Raw genomic sequence first — 26,040 nt, 5'->3', positions numbered from 1 at the left:
TTAAATAAAAGTAATCATTCTTTCTGAGAAGTCCAAGGGTCATGTAGGCTCCAGATGGCTTATGATACCCTCTGCTCCTCTCCCACCTTCTGAGATCTGGGCTCTTTTGGCTCTTCTGCTTTCTCTGCTTGACTTAAAACACTGTTTTACTTTGAGCACCAACCTTGGTCCACTTCTGTTCTCGCTCGTTTTCTGAGAATGGTCTCATTCACTTTTGTAGCCTCCAGCCATCTCCACAGGATGCACCCTGCTCTGCCTGTCTCTCTCTCCCTCTGTGCCCCCCATCCACCCGTCCTATGACCACCTCAGTCTGGTTTGCTCCTGACTCCCCAGCACTCAGCAAGGCACCTGGCCTAGAGGTGGCCTTGGAATGTGTTCACTGACTTAGTGTTCACAGTTGAACTCATATGCCGCCGCCCCAACACTGAAGAATGCATCCTTTCCTGTGTTCTCTCTCTCAGTGAATGGCATACAGTGCCCACCACTTTCTCTCTCTTCTCACACCACCCTGCTTCCTCTTTTTGCTCTTTTTTCTGCCTTTTTTTTGCTGCATGTCCAGTCTGACACCCTATCCTTAAATTCTGCCTTCTGAGTCAGCTCCCTCCCCTCCTCCCCAAATACCACTGCCTTGGTTCTAGGCTGTTGTGTCTCACCTGGACTGTGGCCATATTTCTAAGTTTGTATTTCTGCCTTGCAATCCTGTCTTCTTAAATCCGTTCTCCTTCATGCTCCTGCCAGATTTATCTGCCCAAAACATATATCTGAAACACGTCACCCTCCTAAACTTACAAGCCTTCAGTGAAGAGAACTGCAAACTTTGCCAAGACCGTGAAAGAATTAAAATAAATGCAAAGGGTTTTCTATGCTCCCTGTATGGGAAAACAGTATAATAAAGTGTTCATTTTTTCCTGGTTTAGTTCTAGGTTTATTACAATGCTAACCAAGATCCCAAAGGGATTTTCTGAGAAAATTGGAAAAGGTGATTCACTTATAAATTAAACAAGTGAGAAGAAATAATAAAAAATAAAGTCTTTGAAGAAAGAAAACTCAGCTCTTCTATAGATTATTAGCTGTGTGGTCTTGACCCCCTTCCTATGGCCCCCTTTACTATGGCCACCTCTTTAAGATGGCTTATAATTAATTGTGAATTATTAAGAATTTTCGTGGGCAGTAAATGATATAATGCATATGGTGCATTCAGTACCATGTCTGATATCTAGTAATTTTAGCAAAATCAAAATAAAACACAAACCACAGTCATATACACATACATGTTTACATAACACATAAAGATGAAAGAATAGTAGTAGTGGTTGTCTCCATATGATGGGATTATAAATTTGTTTTCTTGTTTGTGCCTTTCTCTGTTTTCTACAATAATCATTTGTTAGTTTTTTTAGATAAGGAAAGAAAAAAATCTTTCAGTGGCTTCTCGACCTCTAAAGTCCAGGCTCCCCTACACCTTATCCTGTGCCCTCTTTTCTCCTCGTCTTTCTTTACTTCTCTCTCATCCCTTCTTCCTGCCTACCTAAGTCACCATGCATCCTGAGTCACTGCACTCTCTTCACACCCTGTGTCTCCTGCCTGTGTGCCTTGCCGTCCCCTCTGCCTGCAATATCCACCTCCACTTTGGTCCCATTTACTGCCACTTCTTTAAGATTTAGCTTAAAATCACTCATCTCATCAGGTTGAGCATTAGGACACTTGTTTAAAATTATCTGATCTTGTATCTGTTTCCATTAATGGAATGATTTTCCTTCAGAACTGGGACTTTACTAGAAGCTGGAAATGAAAAATGATTAAGTCACCATCCATGCCCTCAGGATGCTTATCATCTAACAAAAAGAGAAAGGCATGTAACTACGTGCAGGTATAAACATGGTAGACTCTCTAAGACAGGTGCCTGCAGAGTATTGTAGGGTAGAAAGAAGGGAGTAATTCGTCCTTCCTGGGGTGGCGGGTAGTGAGTTAGGGTGATGGGCTCAGAATGTTGGCACTATTTTCATTTAAAAGATGATGTTTAAACTAGTTACTAGGTATTTCCTGGGCAAATAACCTGGGGACAGGTGTTCCAGGCAGAAGCCTTACATGGAACAGAGGCAGGGTGCTGGGGAATAGCCCGACATTCAGAATGGTGAAGAGCTGAGCCTGAGGTGGTGTCTCTGTGGTTCACGGCACATGGCGGAAGCTCAAAAATATTTGAACTGAACTGTATGCCACCTCCTAGTGTCTGTGTATGGGGACTAGGAGCTTAGGAATCCCTAGAAGATATATGCAATATTTTGTGTTTATGTGCTTTTGAGAATTTTTCTGGGGAGAGGGTCCTTGGATTTCACCAGATTCTCCCAATGGAAGAATGCTTCCTTAGCTGTGTGGCCTTGGTCCTGTTCTCCCCACACTATGTCCTCTGCTTTAAAATGGATCACAATTAATAATTATAAATTATTAAGAATTATTGTGAGGACTAAGTGATGTAATGCATGTAATGTATTCACCACAGGGTCTGGTACCGAGTAAATGCTACAAAAATTTTAGCAAAATCAAAATACAACACAAAACCACAGTCATATACACATGCATACATGTTTACATAACACATAACATTGAAAGAATAGTAATAGTTACTGAACTCATGTCTGGCTGCCAGCCCCCTTGAGAAAAAATTTTTTAAAAACTCAGAAGTCAAATGGTTGGTTTTAGAAAAGCAGATGTATTCAGCTGAAGGAGATGGTAGGCTATCCCATCTCAAAGACTTAGATTTACTGAGAGGTTTTTAAGGGAGGGGTCGAGGGAATGGAACATGAGAGGTGAAAAGCAGGAGAGAAGGAGACGTGAGCTATGAGGAATCTGTGTCTATGAGTCAGGTACAAGGTCTCTCCAAGGCTGCTTCTGGTTTCTGTTCTCGCCTTTGCTATTATCTCAGGACCCTGCAAGATTTTGATTTGTTCTGGCATAGAATCATCTTTCTAGTCTTTTGCATAGTTTCGCTTTGCAGAGCTCTCGTGGACTTGGCTGGTACCCGAGGTCAGCCTCCAGTGATTTGGCCTTGATCACTTCTCAGAACTTTGCAAGTCTTAAAGAACTGTTAGCTTTGCAAAGTACTGATTAGCCTCTCAGCTTTGTTCTCCTATTTAGCGAGCAAGAAGCTCAGTGGATGGGAAGAAAGAGTGGAGAGGAAAAAAAACTTTCCTTTTTAAATTTCTCCCCCCAACCCCCTTGCAGCCCAGACACTTTTAAGTTTCAACCTGGTGTGAGTTCTGCTCACTCTGACAATAGTGCTTGTCTCTACATGGTGGGGTTATAAATTTGTTTTGCATGATCTATAGAAGATTAAGAACCAGTGTTTTGATAAATATTATACCTCTAGAAATGAGTGAGAGGAGGGGTGGGAGATAGAAAATGATCTGAAGATAAACTGTCTCCAGCTGCAGTTGGCAGGGATGTGCCTGAGCATCCACTGGGCAATTATTCACCTGCTGGAGCCGCTGAGGGCCTGAGCACAATGGGTACTTCTGATAATGGCTCCACACACCCTTTTCCAGCTCCAGGCTTATTCCTGCCTCTTTATTTGCTCGAACTAAGCCATTACAGTGTTCTTTCCCAGATAGACAAACAACTCTCCAGGGCAGGAAATATTATGGGGTTGAAAGACTGGAGAGCGAATAAGCACCATATGTTTTATTTTGAAAATAAAGGAGGCGAATATGTGAGGAGAGCGAGAAAGCAAATACAGCAACCAAAGCAATTCAATGGCAGTGGTATTAAACAGACTGTAGCAGCACTAACCCCCCAGAGACACTATAGGTCAGTTCATTTATTCCTCAGGGGCAGATACCGAGATGTGCGAGTTATTCAACTCTTAGAATCCTGCCCAGGCCGATTCAGTGTCCTCCTCGTCTGTCCTCTGTGCAGCCATAATAACCCTGTATATACCTTTGTTCTAGAACATATTGCACTGTGGCAGAATTATGGATATTCTTTTCTTCTGTAAGGCAAGAGTGGCTTATTTTTGAATGCCCAGCACTTAGTGCTGGGCTCAGTACATATTTCCTGAAAGAATGAACTCAAGTTTTCTAACCTGAAGGCAGTAAAGTTTGGTTTCTACAGTTCAGCCTGCAGAAAGGAAACCCCAAACAGCTGAAGATTTCTATTATCTTTTGCCCAGTTCTTTCCTGCTTTGCCCAGTGAGGTGCTCAAGTAAAAGAACTAATCAAGGAAGGGAGCAGATCTTTTGCAAAGATAGAGGCTGCTCTTTTGAAGGGAGGGATTTGGCGCAGTGCTGAATCTGACGTAATCTCAGTCGCTATCAGCTTCCTAAACAGAGTTGGTAACCACAGGTCAAAGCAAAGGACAGTGTTTATGGGAGCAGATGTGGGGGTACTGCTGGTCACACCTGGATCTGTCTCGGGAGCACTGCACACCCCCATTAGTCCACCCAGAGTCAGGTAACCTTCAGAAGCATACTAATTCATTGTATTTTTCAAAGCTTAACACCAGGATACATGAACCAGGCACTAGCCTTGCATTGCACTCAGCCCTGCTCAGAGGGATTCAGAGGCTCTCCTGCTAACAGAGAGGCAGGAGCTCGCAGAGGGCTCGGAGGAGTCACAGATGTGTTTAAAGAAAGGAAAGATTGGAAAATGGGAATGTGTAAGAAAAGTAAAGGGTGACTTCACTGTCACCAGGTATAGGAAGGACACAGAGAATAATAATTATAATATTTTCCTATTACTCAGGAAAACAGAATAGGAAAACTGTTTTGAACTGTATCATGAGGGCTGCTGAGGGGTGAATCAGAAGAATGTTCAAAATATCTTCCCACTGTCCCATCATGTTACCTTTATTAGTTGTAAATAGTTGGTCACTTTTACCATTCAAGTCATTTTCACTGTTGCTATCCTGGATTCGACTCTTCATCTAAAGAGGGAAAGGAAAAACAACTAATGGTGTTGATTGAGCACCTACTGACATCAGGCTCAGTGTTTTCCTTCATCTCTGATTTGCAAACATCCTATTAAATATCCAAGGGGGAGGAATTATTATCCCCATTTATTTGTGAGGAAACAGGCCAGGGACACTCATGCGTGACAAGTGGCAATTCTAGGTCTGTGTTACTTCAGACCTGAGTTTGTGTGATTCCAAAGGCCTTGCTTCTAATTTCTCCATAAATGTGATGAATCTAGTGTTAAGTGAGGTGGTCTGAGTGTCTCAGTCTCTGTGAGGGGTTGCAGACTGGCCTGTCACAGCTTCCTGAAGACTTCACCTCTGAGAACTACTGTGCATTTGGTCCAATTGTTATTTATGTGTCCAAAACAACCATCAATCACTACTTCTCAGCCTGGACTTAGCATACTTGCAGTGTAGTAAACCTAAAATGCTTGCTTTCTGGCATAGCAAAAGACAAAAAAATATATTTCAATGTAATAAAGATAAAATTTTAACTCAAATGGCATTCCTTTGGACTATCTCGACAGTGAAGGCGAGCACAAATGGTATGCAATGTGCGAGTAAACCAAGGATCATAGCAAGGTGAAAGATTCCAATATAGATTTAACCTGCTGATAACCAAACCTTCGTATTCCTGACCACTGCTGTGCGGCATCTTTTTCTGATTGTAAATGTTATTTGTGAGCCATTGTGAAAATTTTGGAAAATGCAGAAAACTGCAAATAAAACAGAAATCATTCCTGACACTACCTGCTGAAGATAAACCACCATGAGTATTTTAGTGTGCTTTCTTCCCGCCTTTTAAAAAAATGCAGATGTAGTTTTGTGTAATTTAGACATGTGGCATCTTGCTTTTTCACTTAACTTGCCTCATAAGCATGCCCTGTTTATTTTATTTATTTTATTGTGGTAAATTATACATAACACAAAATTTACCGTTTCAATCATTAATCATTTTTAAGTGTACAATTCAGTGGCATTAAGTACATCCAGTGTTGTGCAACCATTACCACTGTCCATTTCCAGAACTTTTTATCATCAGCATTCCCTATATTTAAAAATGCTTCGCAAACCACATTTAATGGCTGAATAATATTTTATCACATACAATTTGCTTGAAAGCATTTTCCAGCAAACATTCAACAGGTATTTATTTTGTGCTCACTATGAGCTAGACTTTACAGCCACGGCAGTGAACAAAACGTGGTGTTTGTCTGCCAGGACCTTAAATAGAGTAGAGGAAATAGTCAAAGTAGGTAGTTTGAAACCTGTGGAGGGGTAAGCACACAAGGTCTGTGGGATCATGTCGGAGGGGAACCTTACTTGAGGTGTAATTTACATAATCATTCCTTGATTATTACAGAGCTAATGTGTATCAGATTGTTTTTTGCTGTTATAAATAATATTGTGAGATATTTGTAGATATAAATACTTTTCCATATTTCAGATTATTTTATGACGTTTTGGAAAAGTGGGATTACTGGCCTACTCATTCTAACAGAAGCAATTATAGGTATTCTTTTAGAGCACTAGTAATTGTTACCTACTCTGCCACTCTCAGGTTTAGGAGCTGCCACCAAACATTTCTATTGCCTGTTATACCTTATATACTCTACTAGCTTTTTATAATTGTGTATATAACTTGCCTCTGGAAGGACTGTGTGAAGAATTGGGGCTGAGAAATGAGGGTATCCAACTGGGAAGAGCTAGGCAAGGTCAGAACCATTGCTGAGACTGATGTTATGTCACAGGTAACATGCGAACTGTCCAGCTATTTGTACTCATTTCAGAGGCCTTGGTTTGATGAATGCTTTAGGGATGTGTTTCATGTGCATGCTGACAGAGCTGACTCTGCTCTGTGAGATTTGAGACTTGTGAACCTGAAGCCCACTGGGAAATAAAAGTAGCCTTTTTTTTTTTTTTTTTAATATCCGTTCATCATCTAAACAGAAACTCCTAATCTATTATCAGAGCTGGAGGAGTCCTTTGGATATCATATCATATTCCCTGTTCAAACTACAGATGAAGACTGAGGTTTAGAAAAGTTAAGAAACTTTCTGAAGGAAACCTAGGAAACCAGTTGGGTAGATGTAGAAGTGGGATTAAAACTCATGTGTCTGGATTTATCTGGTCACAAATTACCTGCTGCATGTTGTCTTTAGCCTTTGTTCTCTCCTTAAAGGAATTCTTTTCTTTTTCCCACTTTTTAATTCCTGATTTTATTCCCTGTTGTTTCCTTCTAAGATGCTATTCATTTTCAGTGTTGCATACATATGCGTGCTGGCTAATGTCTGTCAACAGTCAGCAAATTATGCTGGCAAGTGTGCGTTCCTTATTCTACTTTGGTCCTTACTCTACTAATTCGTTTGCTGACTGTTCTCTTCATCTTGGCCTCTTTGTTTATTGGGAAGTTTCTGTTGACTCTGGCAAAAGTAATGTTATGTCTTATTTTGCTCGTTTAGTCCCTTTGGAATTTTGTTGGGTTTTGGTTTTTATTAATTTAAGAAGTAATACAATGTCCAGTGATATAGTAAATATGGAAACCTGGTCTTGGACCAAAGAATAAACAGTTTTTTAATAGGCTATTACTATTGAGAGTAGGAATATTAGCACATAACTCTATTAATTTTTACCAATGCTTACTTATAAACCTTTACTTGTGAATACACATATATATATTTGTGTAAGTGTACCATATACCTTTCTTATGTATAGTAAATCTTTCTTCTAATGTTAAATTTACAAAAAAAAACAGCGTTGTTTGTGTCAGACAAAGTGCCATTATCATCAATACAGTTTCATATCTATATAACAATGCTAAGTACAGGACCATGGGCCCCCTGATAATAAAGAATTATAACAAGGAACTTAAAAAGCCAGGGCATCAGATTTGTTCTGAGGCTGTAAACCCCAAGATCAAGTAATTATTGTGCAGTTGTAGGTTAGATTCTCAACAGTTTCTGGTAACCAAAATCGCAAAACAATTCACAGAGTTATCAGGCTCTTTCATTTATGAGTGAAAGGAACAATGCCTCATTTATTGTAAGTTTTGTGTGTTGGCAATTCTATCCTAAATTAAAAGGCATTGGCATTTTCATTATGAAAATGGTTTTCCTAGATTTATAGATGAGTCCTTTAATTTAGAGTTTCAAAATTGATTGGCATTAGCCTGTGTAGTTACTTTTATATAAAAGCAATGTAAAATTGATTTTTTAGTCTCTTGATTTCAAAGATCATTTCAGACATCTGTTTCTCCTATGTTGAATATAGGTATTAAGTTCTGGAGAACTAAGGAATAAATTCAGCACACTCCATTTCCAAAAAATGGAAATTACCATTCTCTTTTTAAGGTACTTGAGGAGACGTGGTGACATATACCTTGGCTCCATACCGCACACATCTCTTGCTCATTTTCTTCTATGTCTTGCAGTGTAAAATAATAATAAATGTTAATAGTAATTATGTTTTCTTACATGCCTACTGTCAGGTCTCCTGTTATGTACTTTACCTTCATTATTCCATTTAATATTCACAACAGCCCTGTGAAGATAGGTACTGTGATGCCCATTTTACAGATTAGGAAGCTGAGAGTTTTTCCAACTGATCACCTGGTTAACCTCCTGATGTCCCTGATTCTTGTCATTTTCCTACCACCTCTAGTCTATTCTGCACATCACTGCCAGTCCTGTTGTGTACTTTTCTCCTTCAAAAACACCTTCAAAGACTTCACACTGCATAAGAATAAAGCCCAAACTTCAGCATATCTGTTGTTGGCTCCAACTTCTTTAATCTTATATTCCACAACTTCCTTACAAAAACCCTGTAGGACAGAAATTGGGGTTCGAGGTGTTTCTGACTAAATCACCCTGTTGAGTGGCTTGAGTCAAGTCTAGAATAGGTTTCCTATTTCCTCATTCAGGACTCTTCTCATGCCGCTTATCTTTTATGGTATTTTTAACAAATTTTGTAACTCCAAGGACTAGAGCCCAAGATATTTCATTTATTAGTGAGTTAAGCCTAAGGTGAACATATTGTGTATTTTCCACTTCTTCCCCTGCCCCACCATGCACAAATGCCTCCTATTTGCCAGGCACTCTCTTAGGATTCAGGCACACAGTTCTCACCTTCAAAAACTTCATACTCTGTGGTAGGACAGACCTGTACATAATCAGTTCTTAAATCTTTAGTATCTAATCCCAGATTGGCTTAGACCCCATGCCCTTGGTGAAACTTTCCTTTACTGTTCAAAGCAAAAGTTATTCTGCCTTCATCTGAAGGCTAGTAGCCTGAACTGACTGTACCAAATATTTATCTTCAAGTTTTGATCTTTTCATGAGCCTGGATCTTAACCCACTTAAAGGTCTTTATAGGTTAGGTTACCAAGCAAGGGCTCTCTGCCCAATGCATGCAGAAGCCAATAACATGGCACCAGATTTAAGGAAAGAAAACATTTTGTTTTGCAAGGTTGAGTGGGCGTGGAGACAGGAGTCAAGGCTCTCAATCTGTCTCCTTGATTCAGAGGTTGCACATGCTTTTAAGGGGTATTTGGTATCCCTGATTGGCTAACTTCGAGTCTGGCCATATGTTGGGGCAATAATGGATTGGACAGTTGTAGTAAGGTCCTGAGGCAGGACTGATTGGCTGGGAGGGGCAAGGGCTGACTGGCTGATGAGGGAAGAGCTGACTAGTTGATTCTAAATCCAGACCCTTGGTGAAGGACTTTCAGGTTACTGGGATGCCCAGGGTCATCTGCAGGGCAAGGTCGTCTCAGGATGTGTTCAGTTTATACCCTGCAAGATAACTTTGAAATAACTTGAGGTGGGAAATAAAATCAGTTTTGGCTAATTTTAGATAGTTTCAGTTTATAGATTGTCTTTATAGGTTAAATATTCTATAAGCAAAGTCTCTGGCTTTACATATCTTTGATCTCTAAACTCTAGTTTTTTAAAGAGAGGATTGATTAATTTATAAAAATCTATAAAATTTTATAAAGAACTTTTAGTCTTGGATTATCATACTTATTTTAATCTATTGCATTTTGGCCTGAGACCACATGTATTAAAGTGTAAGAAATTAGGTTGGCACACAAATATGGAATATCATTTGTTTTTCTAGATTTTTTTAAAACTCTGGTGCCAAGTCTTTTTTTTTTCTATTTATGATATTACTGTGACATCTTCCTTTTTGTTAATTATCAGCGCCGGAAAAAAGCCTTTTGAATATAAATCAAGTCTTAAAAATTCACTAATAAATGAAATATCTTGGGCTCTAGTCCTTTGAGTTATGGAATTTGTTGAAAGCACCATAAAAGATAAGTGGCATGAGAAGAATCCTGAAAGAGGAAACAAGAAACCTTTTCTAATCTTGGCTCAAGCCACTCAACAGGGTGAACCTAATTTAGTCAGAAGGACCTGAACCCCAATTTCTTCATGTGCCAGATGAGGCCACAGCATCATTGCAGACATAGTGGGTTTTTGACCCACTGAATACTTTATGGGTGCTTGTCTCCATGTTGTTAGCTGAACTGCATCCCTCTGTTTATCTGTTGTATTAGTTTGCTAGGGCTGCCATAATAATACCACAGACTGGATCATTAACAGAAATTTATTTTCTCACAGTTTTGGAGGCTAGAAAGTCAAAGTATCTGCACATTTGGTTTCTTATGAGGCCTCTCTCCTTACATTCAGAGGCTACCTTCTCTGTGTCCTCACATGGTCTTTCCTCTGTCCTTGTGCAACCCTGGTGTCTCTTTCTGTGTCCAAATTTCCTCCTTTTATAAAGAAACCAGTCAGGTTGGATGAGGGCTCACCCTAATGGCCTTATTTTAACGTAGTCACCTCTTTAATGGCCCTGTCTTCAAATACAGTCACATTCTGAAGTACTGGGAGTTAGTGCTGCAACATAGGAATTTTGGGGAGTCACTATTCAATAACATTTATTTAAAATAGCATTCATTTGTTTAAAATTATATATGGAGATACCAGTATAAAGATGGAACCAAAAATAGCCCTCTACCTAGTTAATGGCCATTATTAAGACGAGGGGGAAGGTACATTGAAAGATAATTCAAACTGTACTGAAGGGTATAAAAGGAAAAATAACACTCACTCCTAACCTTCTCCTACACCAGGCAACTTCTTTAAAAACATTTACACACAGAGGCCAGGTGCATGTTGTTTTCATGTATTATGTATCGTAGGGAGTACAGATCTCTGTATCTACACACAGATTGGCCTTCTTTTAAGTGGCTACATAGTATTCCATTGTATATGTGCCAAATTTTAATTTAACTACTCACTATTAATGGGCATTCAGTTTGCTTCCAGGCTTTTTCCCCCTAACCCCCATAAAAATGGTGGGGTTGGATTTCTTTAAAAAGCCCAAGACAGAAAGAATAGTGACGAACCACTTAATTAAAAATAGCTGGCCTCTGATTTTGGTGAAGACTGTCTTTGTTTTTCACCTTCCTGTTTCTTGGTCTTTACTAGAGTTGTTGTTGTGAAAGGTATTTCAGTCTTCCTTACCCTTCAGTACCTGGCCGTCTGTCAATACCTCTCCTTCCGGCATCGGATGAAGGGAGGGCCTTTCCTCGGCAGCATTAGGTCATCTGTACACTGTAGTCTTCCTCAGGAAGAAAGTCCTTCTGAATCATTAACAGGCATAGACTATTTTTAGTTAAGTAAATCAGCTTTTCTTGCCCACGATGGCACATGAATCCTTTGTGGCTGCTTCCACCCTTTGGCAAGGGGCCAGCTTTCTAATGGAATGTGAGCAGTCTTACTGCTGTTAATCAAGATTTACAGCACAGACCAGGATGCTCGGCTGCTCACTGGATTTGCAGACCCTCCAAGCTAACAGCGGCAGCTCTGAGATGAAGTGCAGCGTGGAGGCTCTGGTCCTGTTTCCAGGCCCTCCTCCTTTCCCCAGGCCCAGCCTCTTAGCCACAGGTGTCATTGGGCATTATTTTATAAGCTGTGCCATGGTGCAGATGTTCTTTTTTGAAGAATTACTTTCATTTCTGACTCATTTCAGGAAATGAGGCAGTCTATCAGAGGTGTTCTTCATTGCTAGACTCCTGGCGAGTTCATTTTCACCTGGGATTTCTAAACCACATGTGGGCAGTGCTTTATTTACCCAGATGTGAGAAATAACAGTAATGAATGGGCCTCTTCTAAAGCAGCTCTTACTTCCCTGCAGAACCCACTGTGAAGGCCCAGAGGTAGCTTATGCCCTTATTAATGTAAATATTTCTGAGGCTTTGGGTTTGTGGTGCTTGTGGACATGCTGTGTGTTCGGGCTTTGGTGCAGGAAAAATATAATTTAACAACGGATTTAAAAGGTAGTCTGGAGTGTTTCTAATTACTGTTTGTTTAGCTCACCATTGCCTAATAAGTGGATTTAAGTAACCTCGGGGGTAGGGAATGTAATGTTCATATTACAGTCAACCATGCAAATCAAATTCTAACTAAGTATTGCAGAGAACACACCATGGAGCCATTTTATAGAAGTATTCCATTGAATTTTAAATTTAGAACTGAGATCATTTTGGAATGGGCATTTCCCAACTGTCAGGCATCAACATGAATGATGCACACATCCAAAAATCAACCTACTGTGTGGTATAACCCCATTTAAAATCCATCAATGGCCTTTGGCATTCAGTTCTCCTTTTAATTTGACATAGGAGTGAGGGAGGGAGAAACTTATGAGCTTCTTTTTCCTTTCTTTTCCCATCCTTCATTGTTTGTAGTAGGGAACTGAGGACTAAGAGGGCCGAGAACAGTGGTTGTCAACCTTGGCTGCAGCTTGAAATCAGCCTGTGGTTGAACATTAGTGATGCTTGAGTCCCACCCCCCGGAGATTCTGGTTTAATTGTCTGGAGTGCAGTCTACACTGGAATTTTTTTTTTCTTTTTAATCTTAATTTATTTTTTTATTTTTTTATTTTTTAAATTTTGTTTTCTCGATATACATTGTGGCTGATTATTGCTCCCCATCACCAAAACCTCCCTCCCTTCTCCCTCCCCCCTTCCCCCCCAACAGTGTCCTTTCTGTTTGCTTGTCGTTTCAACTTCAAGTAATTGTGGTTGTTATATCTTCTTCCCCGCCCCCCCCGGTTTTGTGTGTGTGTGTGTGTGTGTGTGTGAATTTATATATTAATTTTTAGCTCCCACCAATAAGTGAGAACATGTGGTATTTCTCTTTCTGTGCCTGACTTGTTTCACTTAATATAATTCTCTCGAGGTCCATCCATGTTGTTGCAAATGGCAGTATTTCATTCGTTTTTATAGCTGAGTAGTATTCCATTGTGTAGATGTACCACATTTTCCGTATCCACTCATCTGATGATGGACAATTGGGCTGGTTCCAACTCTTGGCTATTGTAAAGAGTGCTGCGATGAACATTGGGGAACAGGTATACCTTCGACTTGATGATTTCCATTCCTCTGGGTATATTCCCAACAGTGGGATAGCTGGGTTGTATGGTAGATCTATCTGCAGTTGTTTGAGGAATCTCCATACCATTTTCCATAGAGGCTGCACCATTTTGCAGTCCCGCCAACAATGTATGAGAGTTCCTTTTTCTCCGCAACCTCGCCAGCATTTATCGTTCAGAGTCTTTTGGATTTTAGCCATCCTAACTGGGGTTAGGTGGTATCTCTGTGTGGTTTTGATTTGCATTTCCCGGATGCTGAGTGATGTTGAGCATTTTTTCATATGTCTGTTGGCCATTTGTATATCTTCCTTAGAGAAATGCCTACTTAGCTCTTTTGCCCATTTTTTAATTGGGTTGCTTGTTTTCTTCTTGTAAAGTTGTTTGAGTTCCTTGTATATTCTGGATATTAACCGGGGGGATACAAAGGTGAACAAGTCCCGAGAAAGATCTACACAGTGCTACAAAGGCACCCAGAGCGACCAGTCGTCTGTGCCTAGCAGAAACCTGGTAGACTTCCTTCTACACTGGAATTTTTAAAGGCTCTGCAGAGGATGTTATCATGCATCATGGGTTGAGAACCGCAAAACTAAGATGTCAGGGATTTGAGAGATCATCTCATCCAGTGATTCTCAGTCTCAGCCCTGGCTGTGGATTGACATCATTTGGAGAGCTTTGGAAAGAAACACCGATGCTCTACCAATTAACCACATTTCTGGATTAGGGAGCCAGAACTTTTAGAAAGCTCACAGGCGATTCTGATGCTCAGCAAGGATTAAGGTCAACTGACACAATGTAACCATCTCATAACATAGGTAAGAAAAAATGAGAAGTAGAAAGATCAAATGGCTTGCTCAAGATCTGACCCTGTTTGTTGCAGAGGCAGGTCTGGGACTTGCATCTGCTGCCTTCTCCTGGTCTTCCTGCTGCCTAACCCCATTGCTTGTACCTGTTGTATTTATTGATGCCTCCTCATCCCTCAGGTGATGTTCCTGCCTCCAAGAGGCCTTTTCTGACTCCTCACACTCTCCACTCATCCAGTCTGGGTAAGATCCCCTTCCTGTGTGTTTGAACAGCACCATTACTTACCTTTCCCCTCAGACTCTCAGTTCCAGGAGGATAGGCCCATGTCTTTCTTGTCCTTTCTCTAACTCACTGGCATGTGGCAGGGTCTCAGATCATATTTGTCGTGTTGAAGTACCATAACTTTTTATTTATCAGTTAGTACACATGTGTTGTTAAAAATAGTTCGTTCCTGTATGCCTGCTTTGGAAAATAGCTCCTGAAAACAAAAGTTCCTGTACTGGGGGTCAGGGTCTCATAAATAAAAAGGTCTTCCCACCCTCCCTTCCAGGAAAGTATTCTGGCCAAAAAAAAAAAAAAAAGGCAAGGGGATTTTGAAAACAACATAATGAAAACAAGATTGCAGTGACCTTGCATGTTGCTTGAGGTACTTACAACATCCAGGAACCTTTGAATAACATATTTACAAGTGTGTATACATTATTATCAGGAGTCTTCATATCCCAAGGTAAGTGGCAATGTGGCAGTGAAGCTACTATATATCAGGAAGAGTCTTCCTAAAACAAATATTCCTAAACATTTCAGGAAAAAGCAAAATGGAGGTAAGTGTAAAACGTTTTCATACTAAATAATTTATATTGTGCAAAAATGCAAATTTCCGTGACTTTTAATGAAATTTTAAAGAACCATCTCCTTTCAGTCTTTTTTTTTTTTGGCTGCTATTTGGATGAAAAGTTTAACAAAACAGTAATGCCATCAATGACTAATCAGCTTCTGTCATACTAACTTCAGAGGCTTAGCAGTGCATTCTGAAAGTGAAGAGAAGGGGAAGGAGGGAGAAGTTTTTAAATATGTAAGGCACAGTGTTCAGTGTTTTTACCTATGTTCTGCTACTGAATCTTTATAATTGCTCTGCAAAATAGGACTTATTCATACCAGTTTTTATATGCAAAAAGATGTATATGCACCTAATCACTGGGTAGCAAAGCCAAAGTATGAATCCAGGTCTGTCTTATTTCAAAGTCCTTGTGTTTTTCTATTGAACATGGCCTCTCATGTCATAAAAATGGAGAAGTTTCTAGAAGAGTCTTATTATTAACTATGAGCATCTGCTGTGCTGGTAGAAGAGGGCTGGCTTTAGCTTGCCTTAGAGTTCATATTAAACACCAATTAGTTGACAAGAGATAAATATTGGTGAGGGTGTGAAGAGATAGGAACCCTAGTACGCTATTGGTGGGATGTAAATTGTACAGCCATTATGGAAAACAGTATGAAGGTCCCTAAACAAATTAAAAAGGGAACTACCATACCATGTAGCAATCCCACTTCTGGGTATACAGGTTGAATATTCCTAATCTGAAATGCTCCAAAACTCAAAACCTTTTAGTACCCGCATGATGCTCAAAGGAAATGCTCATTGGGGCATTTTGGATTCAGGATTTCCAAATTAGGGATGCTGAACCAGTAAGTATAATGGAATTATTCTGAAATCCAAAAAAATCCAAAACATTTCAGGTCCCAAGCATTTTGAATATGGGATACTCAACCTGTACAACCAAAGGAAATGAAATCAATATCGTGAAGAAATATCTACCCCCCATGTTCATTGCAGCATAGCCAAGATATGGAAACAACCTAAGTATCTGCTGATGGATGATTGGATAAAGAAATTGTGGCACATAAATACAGTGGAATATTATTTAGCCATAAAAAAAGAAGAAAATCCTGCCATTTGGAACAACATATTGAACCTGGAGGACATTATGCTAAGTGAAATAAGCCAGACATAGAAAGACAAACACTGTATGATCTCACTTATATGTGGAATCAGAAATAGTCAAACTCAGGCTGGCCAATTAGCTTAGTTGGTTAGAGCATGATATCGATAACACCAAGGTCAAGGTTTTGGATCTCCATACCAACCAGCCACCAGAAAAAAAAAGGCAAACTCATAGAAGCAGAGAGTAGAACAGAAGCTGCCAGGGGGTGGGAAAATAGGGAGATGTTGGTCAAAGGGTACAAATTTTAAGTTAAAGATGAATAAGTTCTGGGACTCTAGTGTACAGCATGAGGGGTGATAGATGTTAATTAATTTGAATGTGGTAGTCATTACACAATGTATATGTATATCAAATAATCATGTTGTACATATTTAATTTGTCAAATATTTTAAAGGGGAAGAAAGAATGGCCAATGTTGGTCAAAATTCATATAGTGTCAAGTAGAATTTTGTGAAACTACACATTTGATTTGTGGGAGGCAGCAAAGCACAGTGGTTGATAATTTACACTTTCCCATGAGTTTCCTGGGTTTGAGAATCCTGGCTCTGCCACCTACTAGCTGTGAGGACTTGGGCAAGTGACTTAACCTCTTTGTGCCTTAGTTTCCTCATCAGTAAAATGGGAACAATAATAATTCACAGGCTGTGAGTTAGAAAAATGTAGAAGCCTGTAGAATGATTCTGTCTTGCCCTAACAAATCTGGTTCTCTTGGCTGTGAGCACTGGTCTGCTTTCCTTTTGTTAAGCCTAACCATGAGAGCCCTTACTATTTCAAAGGCACAGGGATCTCCTGAATTGCTTCCTGGGAGAATCCTGAAGGAGCCTGGCCATGGGATGAGGCGTCCTTGGGAGCAGAGCGTTGGTGTTCTAAATGAACTGAGGGTTACCATTCCAGATTACTGAGTACTCTGAATACACTTATGGGTAGGGAATGTTATCTCAGAGCATATTTCATCATGAGTCACAGAGGCTCTCGGCACTTTCTCATGGAGCTCACGCTTATCTCAGCATTACTGGGCCAACTGGCCACTCCTTCCTTCCTGAACTTCTTTACATGTCTCCGTGATGCTATGCCATCTTGATTCTGCTGACAACTCACTTGTTCATTCTCATTCTCCCCTGCTGGAACTTCCCTTCTTCTTCTGACCTCTAAACTTTGGAGCATCCAAGGCTTAGTGCTCTGACCTCTTCCCCATCTCAACTTACTCCTTAGGTGATTTAATTCATTTCCAGGGCCTTAAATACCATCGATATGTTGATGACTTCCACATGCTTGTCTCCATGCCCCACCTCTTTTCTGCTTTACAGCGGTCTGTCTGCTTTACCTCTTCACTTGGTTGTTTAATAGACATCTCACACTTAACATGTCCAAAACCAAATTCTTGGTTTGTTTTCTGACCTACACTTCCTCTGTTGTTCCTCATCTTTGCAAGGAGTCCACCTAGTTGCTTAGTCCCCAAACCTGAAGTCATCCTTGATTCCTGCCTTTCCTTCACACTTCGCATTCTATCCATTAGCATCTATCCCAAGTCCAAGCACCCCTACAGCCAAATTCTGAGCCCAGGCCACCGCCAAGTCTTGCTGGGACTTCTGTAATTGCTTCTTAAACCATCTTTTTGCCTCCATTTATGCATCTCATGTTCTTGAGTTCAGACAACTACCACAGGGATCCTTCTGTGTTTTACCTTTATACTGTCTGCAGTGGTTTCTCTATGAACAGTGCAAAACCCAAACTCTTAGCTATGTACTGGGAGGCCCCTGCTACCTAGCTCTGTATGCTCATCTCTTCCTGCCCTTCCTGTCTCTCACTGCACTCCAGCCACACTGGCCTCCTGCTATCCTTTGACATCCTGACTGCCTGCCTGGACTACTGCCCTTGTCCTCCTCTCACCTCCAACCCCTTCCTCCTCTTGTTCCTGTGCTTCATTCAGTTCTCACTCGCATGTCACCAACTCGAAGCTGGCGTCCCTGACTCAACTATCTAAAATATTAATGTTGCTCTTTATCCTCTTAACCTGCTGTAGGGTTAAGTGCAATTGTCAGAATCCTGCTGACGTAGCCAATTGTATTGTTAAAGCAATTCATAACTAAAGCCAAGATGTTTCATTTTTTTAGTTACACTAAGTTTTCCATTTATATTGTCAGGGCTAGGGGTTCGGACCCACAGACCCTTCAAACCTGTTGTACAGACTGGGTCACAGACCCCTCACACACAGGTCCATGCTAGGAAATTGTGAAAGATCCCAGGAGCCAATGGGAGATGACATGGGCTCAGTCCTCAGCTTCTTCAGCAGCAGCAGCTTACAGCAGATCTGGTGGCAACAACAGCAGTGGCGGCCTCCCCATGACCCCCCGGGGGTGGAGGACACTGTGGATCAGGGCCACTCATCCTTTATACTGAAGTCCTATAACCCAGGACGCCTTGGTGTCCACGCACATCTACGTCAGACAATAGCCAGGGAACACCTGGGCACATGTGCATAACATCAAATGCTCGGCAAGATTCTGAATATCTGAGGGGCCCTGACCATTTTCCTATATTTTCCCTCCACTGCTTTATGTGTCTTCAAAGCATTTATCTCCACTTGAAATTAGTATGTGTTTTTGTTTATTGTCTTTATCCACAGTAGATTGTAAGCTCTGTGAGGACATTGTTTTCCTGCTCAATATGTTTTTGTTGATGACTGAAGGAATGAGTGAGTTAATGCTCTGGTACCTCTGTATTAACAAAAAAACTAAAAACCAGACACCTTTCTAGTCCCTTATATCCCTCTCCATCTATTACTCCATTTCTATGTCCCCTTTTAAAGTAAAACTTCTAAAATGTTATCTGCATGTGCTGTAGCCTCTTCATTACTCATTTAACTCTTCAATCTGTTATAATCTGGTGTCTTTTCCCATAACTCTTCTGAAATTGGTTTTGTAAGGGTCGTTCAAGATCTATGTGTTGCTGCTTCCAATGGATACATTTCTGTCTTACTGGGTCTCTGAGTAGCTTTAAGGATAGTTTTCCAATCCCTTCTTGAATTTACCTCCTAACTTGGCTTCCCTTTCCCTTACTAGCCATTCCTTGATCCTTTGCTGGCATTTCCTTCATTAGAGGACCTCGGAAGGTTGAGAATTCATCATAGTGTGGTTTAGGCCCTCTTCTCTCCCTACACGCTCTAATATTCCCAGGTCTTTAAATACCATTAATTAGCGATGACTTCCCAAGGTATACCTCCACTACTGAGCTCTTCTGAGTTCCAGACCCTATATCTCCCCTACTCCCATCTTAGGCCAGGTTTGTCACCTGGACGTCAACAGAAACCTAGTAACTGGTTCCACTGTTGCCCTGCAGAGTGCTTTCTCTGGTTTGCTAAGCCAGTTGCCACTGCCTATTTATTTGTTCCCCATCTTCCACAATTGTGTTACTGTCTCCTCTTCTAGTCTCTTTGTCATTATCGGTTTATGTTCCAGTAGTATTTGAGGAGGGAGCAGAGCTAAATGCATGTGTTCATACTCCCATCTTCAAATAAGTAAAAGTTTTACTGGCATGAATTTTTAATTGCTGTTAATGAGGCATTTGATCACATATGAAAGAGATATTTGTGCAAGCTGTAAATCTATTTTCTCAACTTCGATTCTTTTGTTACTTTGAGTGGGGGTGAGGTATGGTGGAAAGCTCCTGGACCAGGATTTAGGAGACTTTGGTTCTAGTCCCAGATTTGCTATAAACTTTTTAATCCTGGGCATTCTCTCTCATCATTATTTCCTATTCATAAGACCAGGAAATTGAAACAGATGATTTTTAAGGTTCCTTTTTACCCTTAGATTTATTTTATTTGCAAGAAGTTGAGATAATCATGTATAATGGAACACCAGAATAGGAAACAGAATTGCAGCAGCCAGTCGAAGGATTGTGAAATTTAAGTTTCTCCTTGTATTTGTCAGTCAGACTCAGTAATTCTGACATCTTTAAAGCCTCAAGTAAAATTGCAACTCACATTTTATGAACAAGAAACTGTTAAAAGTTTAAAAATTCTGAATTTTTTTCTCTGGGCTCTTTTCAGTTGATAGCAGTTCAGCTGTAAAGTATACATGTTCTCAATAGCTACATAAAATGTTAGTTTTGAACAGAAAAACAGGAAAGACAATAGAGAAAGAGATCTATTTTTTCCCCTTTTGCCCTCTGGCAGGGATGGGGTCATGCTGGTAGCACCCATCAGGAAATGTGTCTTTCCTATCAAAGCCATGTGTGAGGAGATAATAGCCCATGTATATATTTCTTTCCTCCTCTGAGTTGCTGTTTCTCAGTTGGGTGGAAAGACATAGTGCATGTCACTGTGATTTTGACTGGCGGGTTTGATCACTAACCTAGTGTGCTCAGCTGTGGTCAGAACAATGATTGAGGAGAAAGGTGATTGTGAGGCCAGTGACCTTGTGGCCCACAGATCAAGCTGGGGTTCCTTAGGACAGTACTTCTCAGATTGAGCTGTAGGTACACCAGACACACCCCCACCCCCAATTACTAAAACAAAATCTCCATGGGGCAAGGTGTAGGAAGCACTTTGCATAGTTCCCCAGGTTATTGGGATACATTTTATTCTTGCATTGAATCTGGGGAATGATTGTCTTAGGGACAGGGGGCCGAAAAGAAAATCAGAGTCTTGAGCAGCTGCAGAGCTCAGGAACAAATTAATAGGACAGAAACTGAGCCCGGCACACCTAGTCAGTGGATGCTCTCCTGTCAGTCTCAGAAACTGCTTCAGACTCTCACTGCTTTCCGCAAGTCTCTACTTCCACACCCTCTTCTCTCCTTCTTAGTAGGACATCTTGCTTCTTAAATCAGAGAGGAAATGGAAACCTTCAGGGAGTCCTGCCTCAGCTTCTTTTTCTCTTCCCTCCCTCTAAATACATATACATACACATAATGTATTATACGTACATGTGTGTTATATAAAATAGTTTGTGTAATGCAAAATATATATTTTATTTAAACAAGGGTACTTCAAAAGTGTGTGGAAAAAGAGAATTAAAAGATAATATGAATTTTTCCATGACTTTTTGAAGACCCCGTGTATATAATATGTATATAAATTTGTGTTTACACTCACTTTTGCTTCTCTTTTCTCTCATCTCTTTGATTAATGTGAACACCTTCACCTATGCTGCTCGATGATCCCTCCTATGTATTTTACTTTCACTCTTCCATTAGCATTTGTGTGTGTGTGTATGTGAATATGTAATATGAATACGTATTTCATCTTTAAAAACAAGGCACAGGGCCGGCCCCGTGGCTCACTCGGGAGAGTGCGGCGCTGGTAGCACCAAGGCCGCGTGTTCGGATCCTATATAGGGGTGGCCAGTGTGCTCACTGGCTGAGCGTGGTGCAGACCACACTGTGCCGAGGGTTGTGATCCCCTTACCGGTCAAAAAAACAAAAAAAACAAGGCACAGACAAAGAAACAAAAATATTGCTTTCCTCATCCCTGTGTCTTTCCTAGTTCTACTATATCTCATTCATTCATTCAATATTTGAATCCACTCTGTACAAAGACCTTGGCTAGGCACTGCGGTTCAGCAGCAGACTAAATAGACATAGCCCCTGTTCTCGTGATATGTCTAGTCTCTTTTTAATCAGCCTCCTTTAAAAGTTATTTTTCTTGTTTTTCCCTATTACAGAAATAACACGTGCTTGTTGTTATAAATTTGAAAGTGGTTTCCTAGTGGGAAGCCATTGAAGGATTTAAAGCAGAAAAGTATTGGATCCGAATTTTATATTCAAGGGTCATTTTGGTTGCTGAGAAAAGAAGGGGTTGGAAGGAGGTGACCAGTCAGGAGATTAGTCCAGATAACACTGCTGGGGGTTTGGCAGGGTGAGATGGAGAGAGGCAGACAGGGGCAAGAAACCTTCAGCACTACAGAATAGTGAATGATTGGCTGTGGGGATGAGGGAGAGAGTAAACAAGGACGACACCCAGGTTCCTGGCTTGACAGCTCAATAGAAGGTGGTGCCATTTACTGAGACAAGAAATAATGGAGAAAGAATAGCTTTGGGTGGGGGTGGATGAGGAGGAGGTAAGCATAAATCCTGTGTGAACACTGAGTCTGAGATGCTGAGGACATTTCCAAGTGGAGATGTCACATAGGCAGTTGGATGTATGAATCTGGAGTTTAAAAGAGACATCTGAGGGCTGGTCAGTTAGCTCAGTTGGTTAGAGCACACTGCTGGTAACACCAAGGTCCAGGCTTTGAACCCTCTACTGGCCAGCTGCCAAAAACAAAACAAAACAAAAAAACAACGTGAAATAGAGCAGTGCATTTGACCTTTAGCCCAGGTATGTTAACAGATGCCACGGGATAGGTTATAGAGGAGCAGGGCTCAGATACAGCTCTGAATATGTTTAGAAATAAAAGTCCAGTCAGGGACCAACAGAGGAGACTAGAGAATGAAGCCAAGAGGAAAAAGTCTTCAGAAGAAGTCATGGCTGCTGTGTCAAAGATCGTTGAGATGTAGAGTAAGGCAGAAATATGCAGTGGACATTAGGTTTAGCAGAGTGCAAGTCACTGTGAACCTTAGCCAGAGCTGGCTGGTGGGTGTCAGCTTGAGAGCCTCGTCAGTAGTGTTAAGGATTTTGGACTGTGTTGCATTGCAATAGATATGGTAGAAAGTCTGATTGAAGTTGCTGTTTTAACTTCTTATGATAACCTCTTACCTTTATTCTATTCTGATTACAAAGCAGTATATACTCCTTGTAAAAGCTTTAACCATTACAAAATATGACAGACTAATCTCCATAATCGCATTTCCTCATATATAGCCACTGTTAATAATGTGAGGTATATCCTTCAAGATTTTTCTATGCAAATGCTACCACACAACACACTTAAACACACTTATTTTCCAAAAGTTGGGTTTGTTGCCATGTAGTCTGCTAAAGTTTGCCTCTTTGGTATGTGTCAGGCACGTCACTTCCTAAAGTAGATGCACAGTTTTCTTTTGTGCTGTGATATTGTCTGGATATCTGAGTTTCATGTAGATATTTTTTCTCACTCATATAATGCTACATCAAACATCTGAACATACTTGTGCATATTTATAAATGTTCATATGTGTACAGGAATTTCTGTGCAACGAGTTGCTAAAGTGGAATTGTGGGGTCAAAGTGTATATACATTTGACATTTTGATAGTGCTATGTTGCCAAAGGAGGGGGCTTTTTTTTTTGTAAGATGGAAGAAATTGGAACATGAAAAATGTCAAAGGAGAGAAAAAAATCGGTTGTAGTCACAGGAAAAAGTGCTGAGTGATCTGTAATGACAAGGCCAGTGGGAATGGGAAGCATGGCACAGGAGGTGGCTTTGGGATAAGAGAGGGGAGATGCCACCTGTCCCGTAAGGAGCAGGAGGGTAGATAGGATGGGGTGGGGGAGGCAGGGTCTTCAGTCACTGCTGTATCTCCACAGTTTGCCTGGTGCTGGCGTTTGGTAGGTGTGCAACAAATATTTCTTGGTTGAATTAGTAAACAAATGTCATTTGATTGATTCAGCAGTGGAACTTAATGATGTTTCCATATGATAGCATCTATTTTTCTACTTTCTGTACAAAATGGGAGGTAATATTTCCTACTGAAACTGGTGAAGGAAGAATTAGAGATTTGAAAGCCCCCCCCCCCCTTTTTTTTTTTGTCGTTTTTGTGACCGGTAAGGGGATTGCAACCCTTGGCTTGGTGTCGCCTGCACCGCATTCAGCCAGTGAGCGCACCGGCCATCCCTATATAGGATCTGAACCCGCGGCGGGAGCGCCGCTGCCTCCCAGCGCAGCACTCTCCCGAGTGAGCCATGGGGTCGGCCCGAAAGGCCCTTCTTAGTTAGTGAATCCACCTGCTCAGATCAGACAGGACTCCTAGTATTGGCCTTTCTTACCTTCTTTTCCAATGAGCCTGCAAGGCCTGTTGATTCTAACAGCTTAATATCACTGAACTCCAACTACTTCGGTTCATCGCCACTACCACCGTCACTGTTAGTTCCAGCCTGGGTTTTCTTATCAGAGCAGCCTCTTAGATGGTCTCCTGTTTCTTCTTATGTATCCATCAGGACTCAGTTTAGGGGCCACCTCCTCCACCCCCAGCCAAGCTGGTTTAGGAGTCTCTTCTTGGGCTCCCTGAGCCCTGTGCAGCCATCTGCTTTCCCTGGATGGTCACTTGTATGTTTTATTTATCTAAAGCCTTCACATGTAAATGTATTAGTGGCTTTTTTTTTTAATGGAGAAATGGCAAAATCATTCTTCCTCTTTTTTTTTTTTTAATTGACACATATTGATTGTACCTATTTCTGGAGTGCAGAGGTATGTTTCAGTACGTGTATGCAATGTGTAATGATCAAATCAGGGTAATCGCAAAAATTTACCATTTCTTTATGGTGAGAACATTTGAGCTCTTCCTTTATAGCCATTTGAGAACATACAATAAATTATTGTTAATTATAGATGCCTAGCACTACTGCACATCACTAGAACTTATTTTTCCTATCTAGCTATAGTTTTGTATCCATTAACTACTTTGTCCCTCGCTTCTATCTCCCTCCCCTTCCCAGCCCCTAGTAACCACAATTCTGCTCTCTCCTTCTATAACCTCAACTTATTTTTTTTAAGCTCCCACTTGGGGGTAAGAACATGCAGTATTTGTCTTTCTGTGTAGTGGACATTTTATATCTCTAAGTCCTACTTTAGTGCTTTTCTCATATTGCATGCTAAGTGAATGATAATTCTATTATGTGTGAAAGTCTGATGCTTATATAAACTTGGTACATGAAAAGGAAGGATAGGACAAAAGAAGGCATTAGATAAATTCACAAAGTGTCAGTAATTTAAAACATTTCATCCTGGAACAAGCCTCAGGATTATTATCATTCCCTAGGAAGGGCAATCTGAGTTAAGTCATTTGTATTATTTCTGTAATTAATGTCAGATACATAATTAAGAAATTTAAAATAGCTTGACTCTCTAATGCGATTTAACTATATTCAGATAGTTTGTTTATTTTTTAAAATTTCAATTAAAGAACTACATTGTGGTATTTTCTAGAATAAAAATGTCTGAACCTCTTTAGGTATCTGACCAACAGGGGAAAAAAATCACATGACTGAAGTCCCTGTTGGAATTCTAGAGGAAATGGCCTTCGAACCCATTAAATGAAGAGCTCCCCAAATGGAATGCAGTGTCCCTGTTTGGACTGCCTGCTTCCCACACATCACCACATCCTACTGCATCTGCTAAGGAGAGTCAGAGGAGGAGGTATTTGCCAACTGGCACCTGAACAAGAATTTCAAGTTACAGAATCAATTATCAAACAAAGTGTAAGGGAAGAAGAGACACAAGAAGTGGAGACAATGGCATAGATTCAAACCCTCTAAAGCATTATATTCGTAGTTGAGAAGTGTTGTAGTCAAGTGTTGTAGTCAGGAGGATTTGCATGGAGTCTTCTACATTACTGGGACTGTCTGGAGAGGAGGTCGCTGTGAGCAGTGCAAGCTGAAGGACACCAGCACTCTATGGCACAGGGCCACATGCTTCTTGCTGTGACTCTTCCCTCCCCACCTGAGGTCTGAGTTTTCCTCAGAGCAGCCACCTTATTCAGAGCACAGTCAGAATGGCCATACCCATCGCCCTCCTTCCGCAGCAAAAGAGAGTGACCGGGGCAGATCTGGATGCCCTATTTCTAAAAAGTCACTTGAGGCTGTGAGGCTGTTGAAGGGTGAACAAGAAGCAGAGGAGACTTTTGCTGCTAGGGTTGCATTTGACTCACTGTGTTACCTTGAGCAGTGGCAGCATGACGGTATGAATTTAAATCATCTTAACCATGTATGCATTAGATTA

General features: G+C 40.8%; 1 protein-coding gene across 2 annotated transcripts in view; it reads left to right on the top strand.

Annotated features, from left to right (window-relative positions):
- Window positions 1–26,040, top strand: part of ANO6 (anoctamin 6) — a 184,653-nt gene that overhangs the window by 27,766 nt on the left and 130,847 nt on the right. The window contains exon 2 of one of the 2 annotated variants that reach the window (XM_063075339.1): window positions 14,364–14,426. The exons of the other annotated variant lie outside the window; for it this stretch is intronic. Within the exon in view, the coding sequence (XP_062931409.1) occupies window positions 14,364–14,426 (63 nt within the window). The remainder of the gene's footprint in view (window positions 1–14,363; window positions 14,427–26,040) is intronic. 2 annotated transcript variants of the gene reach the window in all.

Source organism: Cynocephalus volans, chromosome 12 (assembly GCF_027409185.1).
Source record: "Cynocephalus volans isolate mCynVol1 chromosome 12, mCynVol1.pri, whole genome shotgun sequence".
Taxonomy (NCBI): domain Eukaryota; kingdom Metazoa; phylum Chordata; class Mammalia; order Dermoptera; family Cynocephalidae; genus Cynocephalus; species Cynocephalus volans.
This window is presented reverse-complemented; position numbering and strand designations above follow the sequence as displayed.